Source organism: Microcaecilia unicolor, chromosome 6 (genome assembly GCF_901765095.1).
Source record: "Microcaecilia unicolor chromosome 6, aMicUni1.1, whole genome shotgun sequence".
Classification (NCBI taxonomy): domain Eukaryota; kingdom Metazoa; phylum Chordata; class Amphibia; order Gymnophiona; family Siphonopidae; genus Microcaecilia; species Microcaecilia unicolor.
Genome location: NC_044036.1, coordinates 39,997,427 through 40,012,343, shown reverse-complemented (window position 1 = coordinate 40,012,343; position 14,917 = coordinate 39,997,427). Strand labels below are relative to the sequence as shown.

The 14,917-nt window shown below is 39.4% G+C and overlaps 1 protein-coding gene across 1 annotated transcript; it reads right to left on the bottom strand.

The window, feature by feature from the left end:
- Positions 1-842: 842 nt before the first annotated feature.
- Positions 843-2,586, bottom strand: FOXD3 (forkhead box D3). The gene is made up of 2 exons (XM_030206483.1): positions 2,465-2,586; positions 843-2,347 (listed from the first exon to the last, which is right to left on the bottom strand). Exon 2 carries the CDS (start codon positions 2,303-2,305, stop codon positions 1,163-1,165), a length of 1,143 nt encoding a protein of 380 aa, XP_030062343.1. The 5' UTR covers positions 2,306-2,347; positions 2,465-2,586; the 3' UTR covers positions 843-1,162.
- Between the last annotated feature and the right edge of the window lie 12,331 nt (positions 2,587-14,917).

The following is a 14,917-nucleotide window of genomic DNA, read 5'->3' as shown; positions in this document are numbered from 1 at the left end:
TAAATGTTTAAAAAATATGGTTTATTAAAATGCATTAATTATTTCCATGAAGTTATTATTTTAATCAATCCCTATCTTTTGGGGGTTTTGTTTCATATCAATATGCAGTTGTCACTTTTCAATATAGAAATTTGTTAATCATGTTATTTGGTTTATTTAATACTGACTTGTGTTGGTTATAACAATTTTAATTGGATTATAATTTAATTAGAATAGAGCTTTAAAGAGTACATTTCATTATTTATAAAATTGTAATTCAATAGTTTGTCATGTGCAATTTAAGAACAGTGTTTTGAGGACAGTTAATTTTTAATGTAGAGAAATATATTACGGTTAAATATGCTGGTTCTCATTTGCTGATTTTCAAGTGAGGTTTTTTTCTAAATTAATTTTTTTTTTTAAATTGTGCTCTATAGCACATCTTATAGAATTACAATATTTGAATTCACACCGTTCAACAAAGATAACTGGAGCTGAAATAAAAAATGTCTGCCCTGATCTTGTTTTACCTATATTTACGTTAAATAAAGGTAGAAAAAAAATCTACCTGTTTGATATCGGTTTGAAATTGCCTGATAATAGCTTTTGCTTATCTCAACTCAAGGACAAGTTAACAAGCATGTATATTTTAATGTATTTGTTTTCAAAGAAGTATACTTATGCAACACAAATTACATCAATAATGGCAGATAACTATTTAAGTAGAAAATTACTTGAAAACACAAACAGTACCATTTAAAAAATTTATTTACAAACTTGTGTACAACACAATGTGATAACATTTAAAGAATACATATATTCATTTATAAACAGAGTTCTATAATAGAATGACTGTTTTTCTCTCTTTTTTTTATTTTATATTTAAAATTTCCTGTTATTTATATACTTCTGATAAACTTCTGAGAGTGAACCTTCAAAAAAAGTGAAAGCTCAGTGCTCTAAATCTACTTTCCTTAAAAAAATAAGAACCCAGAAAGTAAAGCCAATAATTTTTATACAATATGTACAAATATTTTACCTGTCCAGAAAGCATTCCGTTTATTAATTATTATTATTATTATTTCGCGTTACATTTTGGGTTACGGTTATGCTGTTTAGCGTCCAGGGTGCTCAGTAAAAGATCTGCTCCGGGGGAAAAAAAAGAAACGAAGGTAAGTCTTGATTATTGGGCTGGCCACTTAGCCACTGCAGCCGCCGAGGCTGATTGCAGGAACTGTCCGGAGAGGAGGTTAGTGGGCATGCTGAGGATGGGGGCGATGGCAGCCGTGCTCCTGCTGAGGGCCAAAGGCTGGTGACTCACCAGGGCGGACTGCACGGTGACCGGAGGCCGCAGGAAAGTCTGAGCCGCCCCGGAACTGGTGGCCGACACCCCGATAATGTTCTCTATGCTGAAGGACGGTCTGCTGCTAGGCTCCGACTTGATGATGGACGCGGTGCTCAGGCTGTTGAGCTGCAGCTGCAAGCTGGGGCTGAGCTGCGAGTTGAAGGCTTTCCTGTTCAGCTCACTGGAAGGCAGCAGGGGCACGGCCGGGGGCAGCATGGGCCCCACCGGGGGCATGTAGGGGTACTGCAGCGCCGCCGGGTGCGGGTAGGCGCCCGGGTGCAGCCCGTACGGCCGCCCGTAGTGACTGGCGAGGCTGTAGGCACCGAAGCTCTGCATCATCAAAGCCGTCTGGTCCCGGAGGGCGTCCTGCTGGTGGCGCTTGAAGCGCTTCCTCCGGCGCAGGAAGCTGCCGTTGTCGAACATGTCCTCGGACTGCGGGTCCAGGGTCCAGTAGTTGCCCTTGCCAGGGTTGCCGGGCTCCCGGGGAATCTTGACGAAGCAGTCGTTGAGGGACAGGTTGTGGCGGATGGAGTTCTGCCAGGCGGGGAACTTCTCCCGGTAGTAGGGGAATCGGTTGCTGATGAACTCGCAGATACCGCTGAGGGTGAGTTTCTTCTGGGGGCTCTGCAGGATGGCCATGGTGATCAGAGCGATGTAGGAGTAGGGGGGCTTCACCAGGCTGTTCTTGGGCTTGCTCTGGATGCCACCCGCCGCCGCCGCCGATCCCTCCTGGGGGTGGCCGCTGCCCTCTGCCTTGCCCTCGGCCTCGACGGAGGGGCTCCGGGGGGCCCCCTCCTGCAGCCCGATCTCCTCCACCTCGTCCAGGTGCTCGTGGTGGGCTCCGGGGGGGCTCTCGCAGTCGCTGCCCTCCTTCTGCACGGCCTCGTCCCCTTCGCCCACCACGTCGATGTCCACATCCTCCGCCGTCAGCACGGTCTGGCCGGACATATCGCTGGCACTGCTGCCGCCAGACAGGGTCATCGCAGCCCAACGTGCAAATTAACAGGAGGAAAAGGAAACAAACTGGAAGAAGAAGAAAAAAAAAAGGAAAAAATGGTAAGAACGTGACTTTCAGAATCAAACTGCAGTGCTTTCTAATTGCTGATCACTTGAGTCGTAAGATGATGATCTAAAGCCAACCTTTCAAGCTCCCCTGGTCAAGGGTACTTTTAGGGTTTCCCCCCTTACTTTCTCTCTTGTTTTATTTGTAGTTTTTTTCCCAGAGTTTGAGGAATAGGCAGGGTGTATAGGAACTCACTTGCCACTTTTAAAGTCCCTTTTTTAAAGACTGGCTGATAGATTACTTTCCAGTTAAAGATATACTGACCCGGGGAGCACGTGACCAGTGACGTCAGGCTCCCCACTGTTAAACCAAGCAAAACTCAAGTTGTTTCACCGAATTGTCAACAAAGAGACAAGAGTAGCTCTACTTATCATCGTATACAAGCATCATTTCAGCCCACAGCTTTGCTTCACGCTGGCTAGGGAGTAGCAAATAGGAGCATCAATCTGAAACCATTTAGCCTGCCTTTGTTTAAGATTACATATTAGGAGCGGCTCCTCTTATTACGCTTCGGCTCCAGCCTTTGATATAATTGCGAATAGGCAAAATGCAATCACAATCCGGTTTCAGCCTAGGAAGTTAAAAACTGCAGTTCAAAGACAGCAAATAAAGAAATTACCTGGGGGGGGGGGGGGGGAACAATCTGCTCCAATAAAAACTGATTTGTACGTGAGCCATCATGTCCAGTCTTCACCAAAACACCTATTATAAAGTAAGCGGATTCAGCATATTTTCATTTAAAAAAACAAACAAAAAAAAGAGCTTTGGGATCAGTACCTTTGAAAATGAAATCACTTTGCTGTAATTTTTTTTTTTCCAAGCATCAGCTGGGAACTGAAGATCAGAAAATGGCTATTGATTAATCTATTAGATTGCTGCTGAGAGAAATAAAAGACGTAAGATAACAAAGGGAAACTATAAATAAAGAAGCCTTAACTGGTTTTGCAGAGGTGTTAACGACTTAATCATCGCTGGTGTTAGCATATGAAAAAGTAGGAAATGGGAGAGTGCGGTTGAATGTGAACCCCTCTATTCATCGAGACCAAGGTAAACCATGTCCTGAGGATGCAGCGCGCTACCACCAGAGAGAATCCTAAAAAAACAAGTTCAGGACACATTCTGCGTTTCCTTTGCGCCAAGGGACGTGTTCAAATAAAGCAGAAAACCAACATCTGGGGAAGTCAGAGAGTCGGAAACGGAGGTTGGCTCAGTAATTATTTTCGTGATCTTTGTGTATTGTTGTCAAGGGTGCATGTGACCTTAAAACAAACAGATATCGAGAAAGGAAATACAAGAAGCGCTAATGTTTAATTCCCAATGAAGATCAATGACTTTTTTGTGTGTGTGTGTGTTTAAATGTCATTTCTGTAAATGCTTTAATGGTCTCAACATAAAAATGTATTTAAACTGGATTTGCAGGTTATACTCCGATTGATCTGCTGTTCATTTTCTGCCCTGCATAAATGAAAATAATTGACAAAGGAATCAATTCTGCTTTCTATCTCTATATTAACACCCGACAAAAGCGTGTGAATGACTTTACGGTGAGGGCTTCGAACACCCTGTTAACCCTGAGAAGGGTTACAGTATTCCGTTCAAACAATCCCTCCACTCCAGCCTGTGTAGTGTGGACGCCTGGCACTGCTGTGGATTAGTCTGCTTAATGAAGAAAGGAGCTTGTTGGGTCTTCTAACGGTGGGATGTGTAAGAAACAAACATTGATGAGCAGGAGAGTAAAGATTAGTTTTATATTTTGAAAGAGTGCATTATAAAGGTGTAATTTAAACGTGTGTGAATCAGTATTAATTAGAATATTTAGCAGCACCTGAGGATTCAAATAAGAAACCAGCTTTTCGAATTTGGAATCAGGAAAAGGAACGATGGGGATTTATGTATAAGTACATATTTTCTCCTTGAAGTAATTGTAAAGAAAGAGGAGGCTGTAATTCTGTATAGTCCCTATAAGGCATGGGCTGATAAATTCTTTAAAATGCATAAATCAAATTAGCTCGGAGAATTGTTATAAGGAACAGTATTTATGTGTATGTACTAGCAAAAACAAATAAACAAAAAAAAGGATAAACACCGAACATGACAAAATAATACCAGAGTTAATATCACTACCCTTTATTTAACGTTTTCATAATTAATAAAATATGAGAAAACAGAATCAGACAAAAAGTGGCTTAGTGAATTTGTTTTGTCTTATTTAAATGTGACTTCTGTTTAAAACTAATTCTCACTTTTTTTCTGGATATTTCTGTTTAATTCGTGCTGTATTTGAGCATGGTCTTACGCAGTCAATGAATTTCAAACCAAATGATCCTCATTTGTGTTTTGCCATCTGGACAAAGGAGCTCTTTTTTGCAGCAAAATCGACTCAAACTGACTTACATGTGGGGAGGGCAAACTGCCCTTTTTTTTTTCTGTTCTATTTGTCGGAAATCTGCTTTGAACCCTCAGAGCTGAAAGGGGGAGGAACGTGAGCTACTTGAACTCACAGTTTCGTTTGTTACGCTTTTCTTCCAACACCAAAGTCAAATTAATTGATTCATACCATTAATTGCAGTGGAAAGAAACGTTTCCCCTCCATTAGAGATCCATTCTCTTAATATCTTGTTCAGTCAATCTGAACACAAAAAAATCAGCACCTCTAAGAAACTTTTATAGCAAAAGGGGAGCTTAATCCGTTCAGAAACATCTCACCTTTCCAGAAAAAAAAAAAAACCGACCCGGTTGCATAGTTTACTTTTTACATGTGTACAACGCAAACATATTTACAGTAAGCACAGCTGCTGCTTTTGTAGTGTCCAGGATTGTAGGAGATGATCGAGACACCTCGCAGATCAAGTGCAAGCATTCAGATTCTGGCCTTTCCGATTTCCCCACTTCTGCAACATTGAAATGATTGTTGCAAAAGAGGGAGGGTGAAACAAAATATGTGTCTCAGGAATTCCCTGTAGAATTTAACGATTAAGAGGTGTGGAAATGTTTGTAAAAAAAAAAAAAAAAAAAAGAGGATGCAAATGCTGGAAGCATTTAGAAACAGCGTTGCTTTGCATCCGATAGGTTTTTTTTGGTATTAAATACTGTTTTAACTGCAGTTTGCTATTAAAAACCACAAGCCTTCAATCCCTAGTACACGATTTAGGGAGCAAAAAAAACCCTTTTATAGTAATAAGGAAACTTGAATGAATCTGATTGATAGGGGGTGGCACCCAGCTACCTACCTCACCGAAGTTAAGAATTTTAGCATTATAGAGAGAGGCTGGGGAAAAAAATAGAAATATTCGGAGAAATCTGGAAAGGCGTATGAAGCAAAATAGAGTAGTGAAGTATATAGAATGACAAGTAGAGGAACTCAAGGGAAAGGGAACCTGGATACATAACAGTTAAAATCGATAAGGAAGAAAACAGAGACACAAGTGACAGCAACCAAAAAGTAGGTAGATGAAAGAACTTAAAAATATATATTTTAGAAAAGAACTGTATAGTAACCTACTAGATGTATTAAGACGTTTAGCAAAACAGTTCATTAATAAGCTACAGTGGTTATATTGAGGTGTGTGTTATGAGTGTGTGTGGACTGGAGGGGGGAGGAAGAGAGAAAAATACAAGGGCTGTCAGATGGTGTATCTGTATCTGACTGTGATGGAGGAAGAGGGGGCAGTAATGGCGCTGCGTTTGGTTACATATATTCTTCTAATTGTTTAAAGGTATAAGGAATCAAGTGTCCTCTTTCATCTCATTACTTTCACTAATGAGTTATATAAATTGGTGACCTGACCCGGGTTAGATTTGTCATTTTACTTTTTCTAATAGAAAGTGAGCTAGTTTGTAATCACAGGGATAACATGCAAACACCAATGTGTTAAAATCATTATAGTTCATTTAACTTCGCTAACGTGAAGCACTTCCTTTATATTATTTTAAAAATATATCTCCCAAATCCAAAAAGAGGGACTTGAGGTTGTTCTTAGAAGCAGCTTATTAAAGTCCGTATTCGTTTTCCCTGGAAGACAAGTCACTCTTATATTCTATTAACTGTGGTTTGCAAACAGAAGCCGGGAATTTTTCAGATTTAAGTGGCTTTTTGAAGCGTGACCAAATTCTGTCTTGGAGGCCTAGGACTTATCAGTCACGAACTACATTTAAAAGTTTCATCGTAGACTAATTTTTTTTGTCGATATGATAATATTTGGAAACTTCATTTAGGCTGAAACTTTTTAGTGTGGTTTATTAATGATGAAACACTGGGATCTGGTCATGCTTCAAAAATCGGTTTGGGATTTATTTGTACAGGAAATGGATAAACATCCATTCTGTAAAAAGCAACACATTTAATTAACGGTGAGAGAGCAGTTAGGGACAGAAAGCTAGTAAAATTGTGTGATAAATTTATGGCATTGTTAGCGTGCTTTTAATTATGGCTATTATGTTAATTATTTCACATTAGCATGGAGTTATCAGCATGTCAGGTTTAATCAAAACGAGCCTTTCTCTGGAAAATTGTTCTTTTCATCCGCGGGAGAAAAAGGTTCTTGGTAAAAAAAAAATGGGTTTTTATTAGAAGAAGCCTATTTGATGTGATTTTGTATGCTTCAGCTCGAGCAGACCTTTAGGCAACATCAGGCTGGATCTCAGGGCTGTTTTTTGGTGTTCACTATTTTGCCCCCTCCCCCCTCGGAGAAGCCACTTTATCATTTTGGATCATTCTGTCAAACAATATGATGTTGCCCATTTTTATCTGTCCCGTTTTACAAAACCCCATTCACACTGCCGGGCACAACAGAGCTCCAAACAAAAGAACAGAAATCGTGATTCTGCTTCAGATGGGTTTTTTTTTTTCCCTTCTTCACATTTTTGAATCACAGAAGGCTTTTCACATGTAAATGATGATAGGTACTGTATGTAAAAAAATAATCTTGCACCTTTCATTATGCAAGCAGGGCTTTGATTCACAAGGCCAGGGGCCCAGTCTATTCCAACGGAATTAATCACAGTTACGTCTTTTTATGCAGAGAGACAGAACCCGAATTTATTCCTGGCCATCTAGTTCTAGCAGCTGATCTTATAGTATGGGGAGGGGGAAAGCCTGCTGCCTGCAGACGGAAAGTCGGACAGCCGTAGCACACACGCGCACCCGCTTCTTGTAGACGGGCAGGATTTGCCCGGTTCGGCTCAGCAGAGCTTGGGAGATCTGGTTTAGAATGCTTCCGGCTGCACGCGATAGTATAGCATTAACCTGATACATCGCCTGCCAGCGATCTGTCTGCTGGGGTTTGGTAAAAGACAGCACAGCCTTTAAAACATGTCCTATTGTGAGGGACCACGACACAGCGCACACTCTCCACTCCCGGCTCCAGGGAGCAGCAACACTATAGCCTAGTTCTACCTACTTGGCATGTACTAGTCTGGGACAGCTCTGAGCAGCTTCCCCCCCAAGAAACTACAGCAAGGTCCTGTTCCGGCTTTTACCAGGACGCTGTTCCCTGCTCTCTCTTAAGCCTGCCACTTGTACAGTAAGTTTCTGACCTTCCTTATAAGCACCACGTCTTTGAGTTCTCTGAGCACCAAAGACCAGAAGTGCATCTGCATCTTAATCACTGCCTGTCGATTTATTGGTATTTCAATGCTGAAAGTTTAGAAACCTTTAAATGGCTTAATGGAGCCATATATATTTAAAAGAAAAAGAGTCCCGAGAGAGAAGATAACAATATGAGCGCTGAAGTTCAGCATCAATGCACGTATTTTTATTTATCAATATCCAGCGCGATTTTATTTGAAATTTCAAAACAAATGTTACGGTCCGGGTCACTTCTACTAATCCTAGGAGACGTTTGTATCGCAAAGATGTATGTATACCTTGCTCCGTCCGTGCTAGAAAGTTTAGAATTTGCATGCGCTGTCCAATTTGGTTTTTAAAATCTCGTTTAAATGGACAGAGGTGCTCTAAAATAATATTTGATTTAGTGCCTGGGATACGACAAGCTATGCAAGGCGGCTGCCCTATTGAGAACTAAAAGGATTACGAGTATTTGGCAACCCAGAAACGTATTTGGGGGAGGGGGGGAGGGAGGCGGGGGAACATGGCTAAACTCGAGGGTGCAAAGCTGTAACTACAAAAATGAAAATCTCAGTTACAACTTGTTGGATGGAGTATTTAAAAATGCATCTATCAGGGCACGTTTTAAACGCTTAATTTAAATGATGATTACCCATTTTTTTCAGGTTAACTTATATTACGAATCAACTACCAGGAGGAACAGAGTGGATCAGTCCTGAAGTATCCCCCTTCCCAAATATTGCCAGCCAATTTAGTCCCCCCCCTCCCCCCCACACAGATGCCTTTTCATGTATTAATGTTTTACCCCTACATATACACTTGTTCCAATGAGCTTTTATGAAAAAAGGTCTTTTCTTGTTTGAAAGGGGAGAGAAGGAAGGCGTAACAGCTGTTGGCTTATTTTTAGTCTAATTCCATTCCAAAGATTATATTAAGGCTGATTATTTGGACTACCACTGGTGTTATTTAAATGCGATTTATGAAGTAGGTATTTAGCGCATTTCCTGGTGCGTCCCGGAAACTTGAGCTCTTTTAAACTCGGACTTGATTCGCGTCATAATAAGCAAAGACGAATTGGAAAACGCAATAGCAGCGCTCGGAACATCAAAGGCACCTAACACGATTCCTTTCCAATGTAAATACAATCTTTGGAATCTCGTATTAAAACGGACCACTAAATCGTTTTCCTTAGACGGGACTTTATTGTTCGTGCCAGATAGGAAAGCTGCCATGGGTCAGGTTGTTGACACCGAAATTAATGTGAAAAGCCATTTTCCAGGCTCGCACTGGAGCAGAACCCCTAGTAACTAGATTAGAAATGCAGACGTAGCACTCCTGTTTTCATATTATGTAGTGATAATTCTGCATACCATTACATTCAGTCCCACTACATGAATCCCAGCAGGCGGGGGCCGCTTCTTCTCGATGCAATAGCCTCTGCTAAACGTATCATTTAAGGGGGGAAAAAAACCTGGCCCATGTACACTTATATTATAAATGTAAACAAATATTGTGAAAGCTATAAGGATGCTTATCCTAGAATGTTTATGCCATGTGTAAATGATGAGCTCAGTTTCTCTTAATCTGTAATGTGGGTTTGATTATGTTTATGCTTCCGTGTTCAGAGGAGCAGAAATTTTGTTCACCTGCTTCAAAGGCCGCCTGCACTTTTGAAACCCCGCCTGCGCGTCAAAAGTTTCCTGTGCTCCAGAACAATTACATAAGTGCTTCGAGTCTAGACTGTACAATGTGAGACGTACTGTGCACAGGTAAGTCCTGGCCGAAACACTGGAGCCCAGAAGAAGAACTTGCCTCACTAGAATCACCGGTTCTTTGGTAAATTGAAAAATATATATTGGTTCTATAGAAAAAAAAATATATATATATTCTATAGAACCAATAGGATTTTTCCAACCTCAGTGCACACACACGCACACACACACACACACACACACACACACATATATATATATATATATATATATATATATATATATATATATATACACACATACATACATACATACATGTACACATACACTGAGGTTGGAAAAATCCTATTGGTTCTATAGAATATATATATATTCTATAGAACCAATAGGATTTTTCCAACCTCAGTATGTAGTACATAACTATTTGAAAACTGCTAAATGGTATCAGGAAAGTTTGAAAAGTCCTGTTCGATCTGTTTTTAAAAAATCTTTTTATTGAAAATTTTTTCTCATAAAAGTTTATAACATGCAATTTCACCATAAATCAGAACAAAAAGCATCCATCATAGCTGGTGTGAAAATACACTTACTGCTTGGTTAAAGTCCAGAAGATCTAAAGAATCTAAAAAAAAAAAAGAATTGCAGACGTCACAAGAAATATAAAAATTCTACATACGTTTTAATCTCTGTCCCCTCCCCCAAGTTAATATTTGTCGATCATATGTTCAGGTTTTGCCTATCAGTCTTTCCTGATTGAATGTCTCAACGGCTTTCTGACGTCACAATCCACTGTGATGTCACACAGAGAGAACTGTGGAAGATGGATCCTGTGCATTCCGGAAAAGAACATTTTTTGAAAGAATCAGAAATAAGGCTATCATCATTAGCATTTAAATGACAAGCATCTAAAAATGTTAGTTTTCCTTTCTTTGTGAGTCAAATTAAAATCATATAAAGAAAGATTACCTTTTTTCATGTCATGAAACCTGGCCTTCTCTGTGAGCCTTGTTCGAACTCATTTACTTCTCTGATAGGCCTATGTCTGCTGGGCTCCGTTATAAACTGAATGGATAAACGGCAAAAATAAAATTAAAACACACGCCATATTTTAAATGCAAGCCGAAGTGTTCTTATAGACATAATCATTTTCAAAGTAACATTGTTAGTGTCCTACTATGTTTACTTAAAGATATATAGTCTGACCCAAGATGTATTATCTTATTCCCTAGCTATTGATTCTGTCAGTTCATTGTTGAGTTTTCAGTGTGTTATATGAATTATCATCGGATGGATACGTATAATGTATGATACAGCGCATTGTAAACTTTGTATAATAACATATGGTTTATTCCACTGTACCTTATATGTTTTTTTTTCTGTACACTGTTTATTGGGAACAACGTGGAATGTAAAATCAGAACCATAGAGGGCGCAGTAACTTGGGCTATTCTCTCATTCAGAACTCTGTGTAATGTTCCAGACTCCAGAGTGAGAATGATCTGCCTTGCTGTGCATTTCTATGCTATAATTATTTGAACTGATATATCAAATATATAAGGTATTTTGATATGTAATTCAAGCTTTTGCAGTTTCTAGATGTCTAAGAACTATTTTTTTTATGCAATACAACCACGCACAGAACTCTGTGGAAGATAATTCATGTACCATCCCACTGCCCTCAAGATCTTACGTTTGTAATTAGCAAGCAGGAGGTTAAGCGACTTAGTCAAGGTGACACATTGAGTGGGGAAGAGGAAACTGGAATCAAGTACTCAAAATTGGTTGCTCTGTGCTTTAGCGATTGTTTAGTCATCTTCATATTAATAGGTTCATTATCGGAATTTATTTAAAGCCGTTATTTACATATTATAAATACAAGCTGATAAAACTAAAATTGATTTTGTCTCAGCACATATCAAGACATACAATGCCACAAAACCTATACAGAGTTGAGATGTTTTATAATATCTCACTTGGCTTACTAAAGCTCCGAGGTATCAATACTTTCTTCTCTTGGCTACATAATGAAGAAAACTTCAATGAATCAGACCGCACTTAGTTTTAAAATTCGTTTTATACTCCATCACTTTCTATGCAAATAAAACAATGCAAAAGTGCAACTTCGTATTTATTTGTGTTTTACTTTCACCGACGATAAACTTACGATAGGAGGCAAAGCACCCAGCCGTTAACAAATGACTTCATCAGATTCTGGTCTGACAGAAAATCAAGGAACATAAAAAAAAAACAAAAACACCTCAACTGCAAGATCAAACCATCAACCTGTAAAGGATTAACTGTGCGTGGTGCCTGGTTTCCAGTTTGCCACTGACAACCTTTCAGCAGTTATCCAGGTAGGTGAATAAACTAGGGGCAGGCGAGTCCAACTTTCCGAGATCTCAGAACCATTGCTATGTCCAATATCTGTAACCCCAATCTGGGTGTTTCAGACCCTACAGCCAGAGTAAAAGTTTTGAACACAAAGATCGAATTAGAGCCTTAAACAGTAACTGAATTTTTCAAACCAATAAAATTACTGAGATCTAAGAAAACGACCAAGATAGAAGGAGAAAAGTGCTTTACGGAAATAAAACGGCAGTGAATTTCTTGTTCTGAAAATTTTTGTTTTCTTTTAAACGAACCTTTCCAGCTCAGATCCTATTGAAGGCTTCTGCAGTATTTTGATTACAAATTCCTATATTGAAACAAACTCCAAAGACAAACTGCAACAGACTGGAGAGGCATTTCGGGAGAAGAATTGGAGAGGGGTGGGGGGGGGGGGGTGAATATTGAAACCACTTAAGTAATATTTTTGTGGCCAGAGGGGAAATTTGTGAATAAACACGCCATCCTTTTACAAGTCGCACTGGATTATGTAGAAGAAGTCTAATTGTGGGTTAATTTCCTTAACGAGTCCCTCTACACAATACTACGACTTCTTAAACTTTAGAGCGTACTCCAGTTTAGAAACAATATTTCCAAGGGGTCATTTTCTACACCTGTAAAAATGTTGTGGGGTCTACGGAAAATCTTTAAATTAGCTATATCTTCAGAACATTTTAATTTGCTTATACATTTTGGGTGGGTAAAATGTACACTTTTGGTACCAGAGCAAACAAGTCTATACATAAACTTGCACGTATGTTTCTGTAATTAAACATGAAAGAGATCAACCACTTTCTCTCTGTAGCGCATTTTAACAAGAATCCTCAAACCTTTACATAGGTTGAGCCAGATAAACTGCACAGCAACAAAGGGGAATTTTGTTTTCCATTCTTATTTTGAACAGAAACGACTTCTATTTTTAGTCCAGGATTTTATTTTATGTAGGATGGAATAATATACACAACAAACCATTAGAATACAACAATGTTCCATGGGATGAAACTATGAGATGCTTTGAAACATAACACACCCAGCTCAGATGTTACAGGGAGCCTATTCTTTTGTGGGTTTCAGCTGCAGTCCATTTATATTTGTATATGGTACATATGATATAACTCTGGAAAGGAAAAAAACAATTTTTCTTTGGGACTGTGTTAAATTTAAATAGGATACACAGGATTCAGTAGTATTTACTTACCCAAACCAAATCATTCAATCAATCACTTATGCTTAATGATAATTTTCTATACCTTTTTCCAAAATGAGCTATCATTTGAATAAGAAAGCAACATAGGAGATAGAAATGCATTAACAACACCATGACCTGTGTTTACAAAGGCATGCTATAGGCGTGTTAGCATTTTTAATGAGCGTCAAATGCTAATGCGTGTCAAACACTAATGCGTCTATAGGAATGTATTGGAGCAGTAGCGTTTAACGCACCTTAACTTTAAAGGCACATTAAAAACGCTAACGCGCCTTAGTAAACATACCCCATATGAATAACAGCTACTAGAAGGCTTTAGGAAATTTCACTGCAGTCCATCCTGCTTATTTTCGAACGAGAAGGCCAGCCATTTTCCAACACAAATAGGGAGATGGCCGGCCATCTCCTAAACCCGGCCAAATCCTTATAATCGAAAGCGATTTTGGCCGGCTTCAACTGTTTTCCATCGCAGGGCCAGACAAACTTCAAGGCAGAGTACGGAAGGCGGAACGGGGGCGTGGTTACGCGATGGCCGGCCCCGTTTGATTATGCCCCTCCATATGGCCCTATGAGCCAACAGATACATGCACTGCCTCAAACTGGTAGAGAATGACAGCTGAAGATCTGAGTGCCAAAAACTATCCCAAGAAACGGGACCTTTTGCACATGCCAGATCATGGAACCATACATTTAAATTCTGATGTAATATACCCAAGAAGAGAAATTCATGAAACAAAAAAATGTCATGCCTCCAAACTCCTCTCAAGTTTGTACTGAAATGTCACCAAATAAAATTTAAAATACATTTTGGGGTGTTTAGCCTTCTTTCTTTAGTTTACAGTTAAATAAGTAGCACACATTTTAGGTGTAAATAAAAAAATAATAACAAAAAAAAAAAATGAAAATTTGCATTCATTTCCACTTCATAAGGTAAAGCAGACATATTTCTCAGGCTCGAAACAATATCACTTCATAGAAATCACTCTCTCCTCATTTTTTTCTGAAGGGTTATGGATAACTCTTTTAAGGATTTGCTTAGAATCCAATGGCTGTCTGGTGTGAGAACTCATCCCTTTTGGTGTGAACTTTGGGCTCCAAATATAAGTGGTTTGCCTCAGTGGATTTTAATGAACAAATCCATTGCAATAAAAATACCTATGTTGGGACAGACTCTAGACACAAAATATTGCAGAACTGAATGAAGTCTGAGCATTTTAACCTGAGTAAAAACACATGGTGCAATGTATTTATACTCTATTGATCCTGGGTCAATATGTGCTAGAGACCTTACTGTGTCCTATAAATGAAATACTTGAACCTCCTGGGACAATTGGGTCTGTGTGCCAGTATAGTGCAATTGAAGCACTTGTTTGTAGAAGCAGTGGGAATTGAACTCAGTTGCCCAGGACCAAAGTCCACTGCACTAACCACTAGGCTACTCCTCCAGTAGCAACATTCCATGTAGAAGCCTGCCCTTGCAGATCAGCAACGTGGCTGCGCAGGCTTCTGTTTCTGTGAGTCTGACATCCTGCACAAACAGAAGCCTGTGCAGCCGCGTTGCTGATCTGCAAGGGCAGGCTTCTACATGAAATGTTGCTAGTGGAATAGCAACATTCCATATAGAATCTCAAATATTAGCAGCAGAATCTCAATAGTAGCA

Bases quoted from the DNA above. Each gene is read 5' to 3' on its own strand.
- FOXD3 (XM_030206483.1), bottom strand. From the start codon at position 2,305: ATGACCCTGTCTGGCGGCAGCAGTGCCAGCGATATGTCCGGCCAGACC.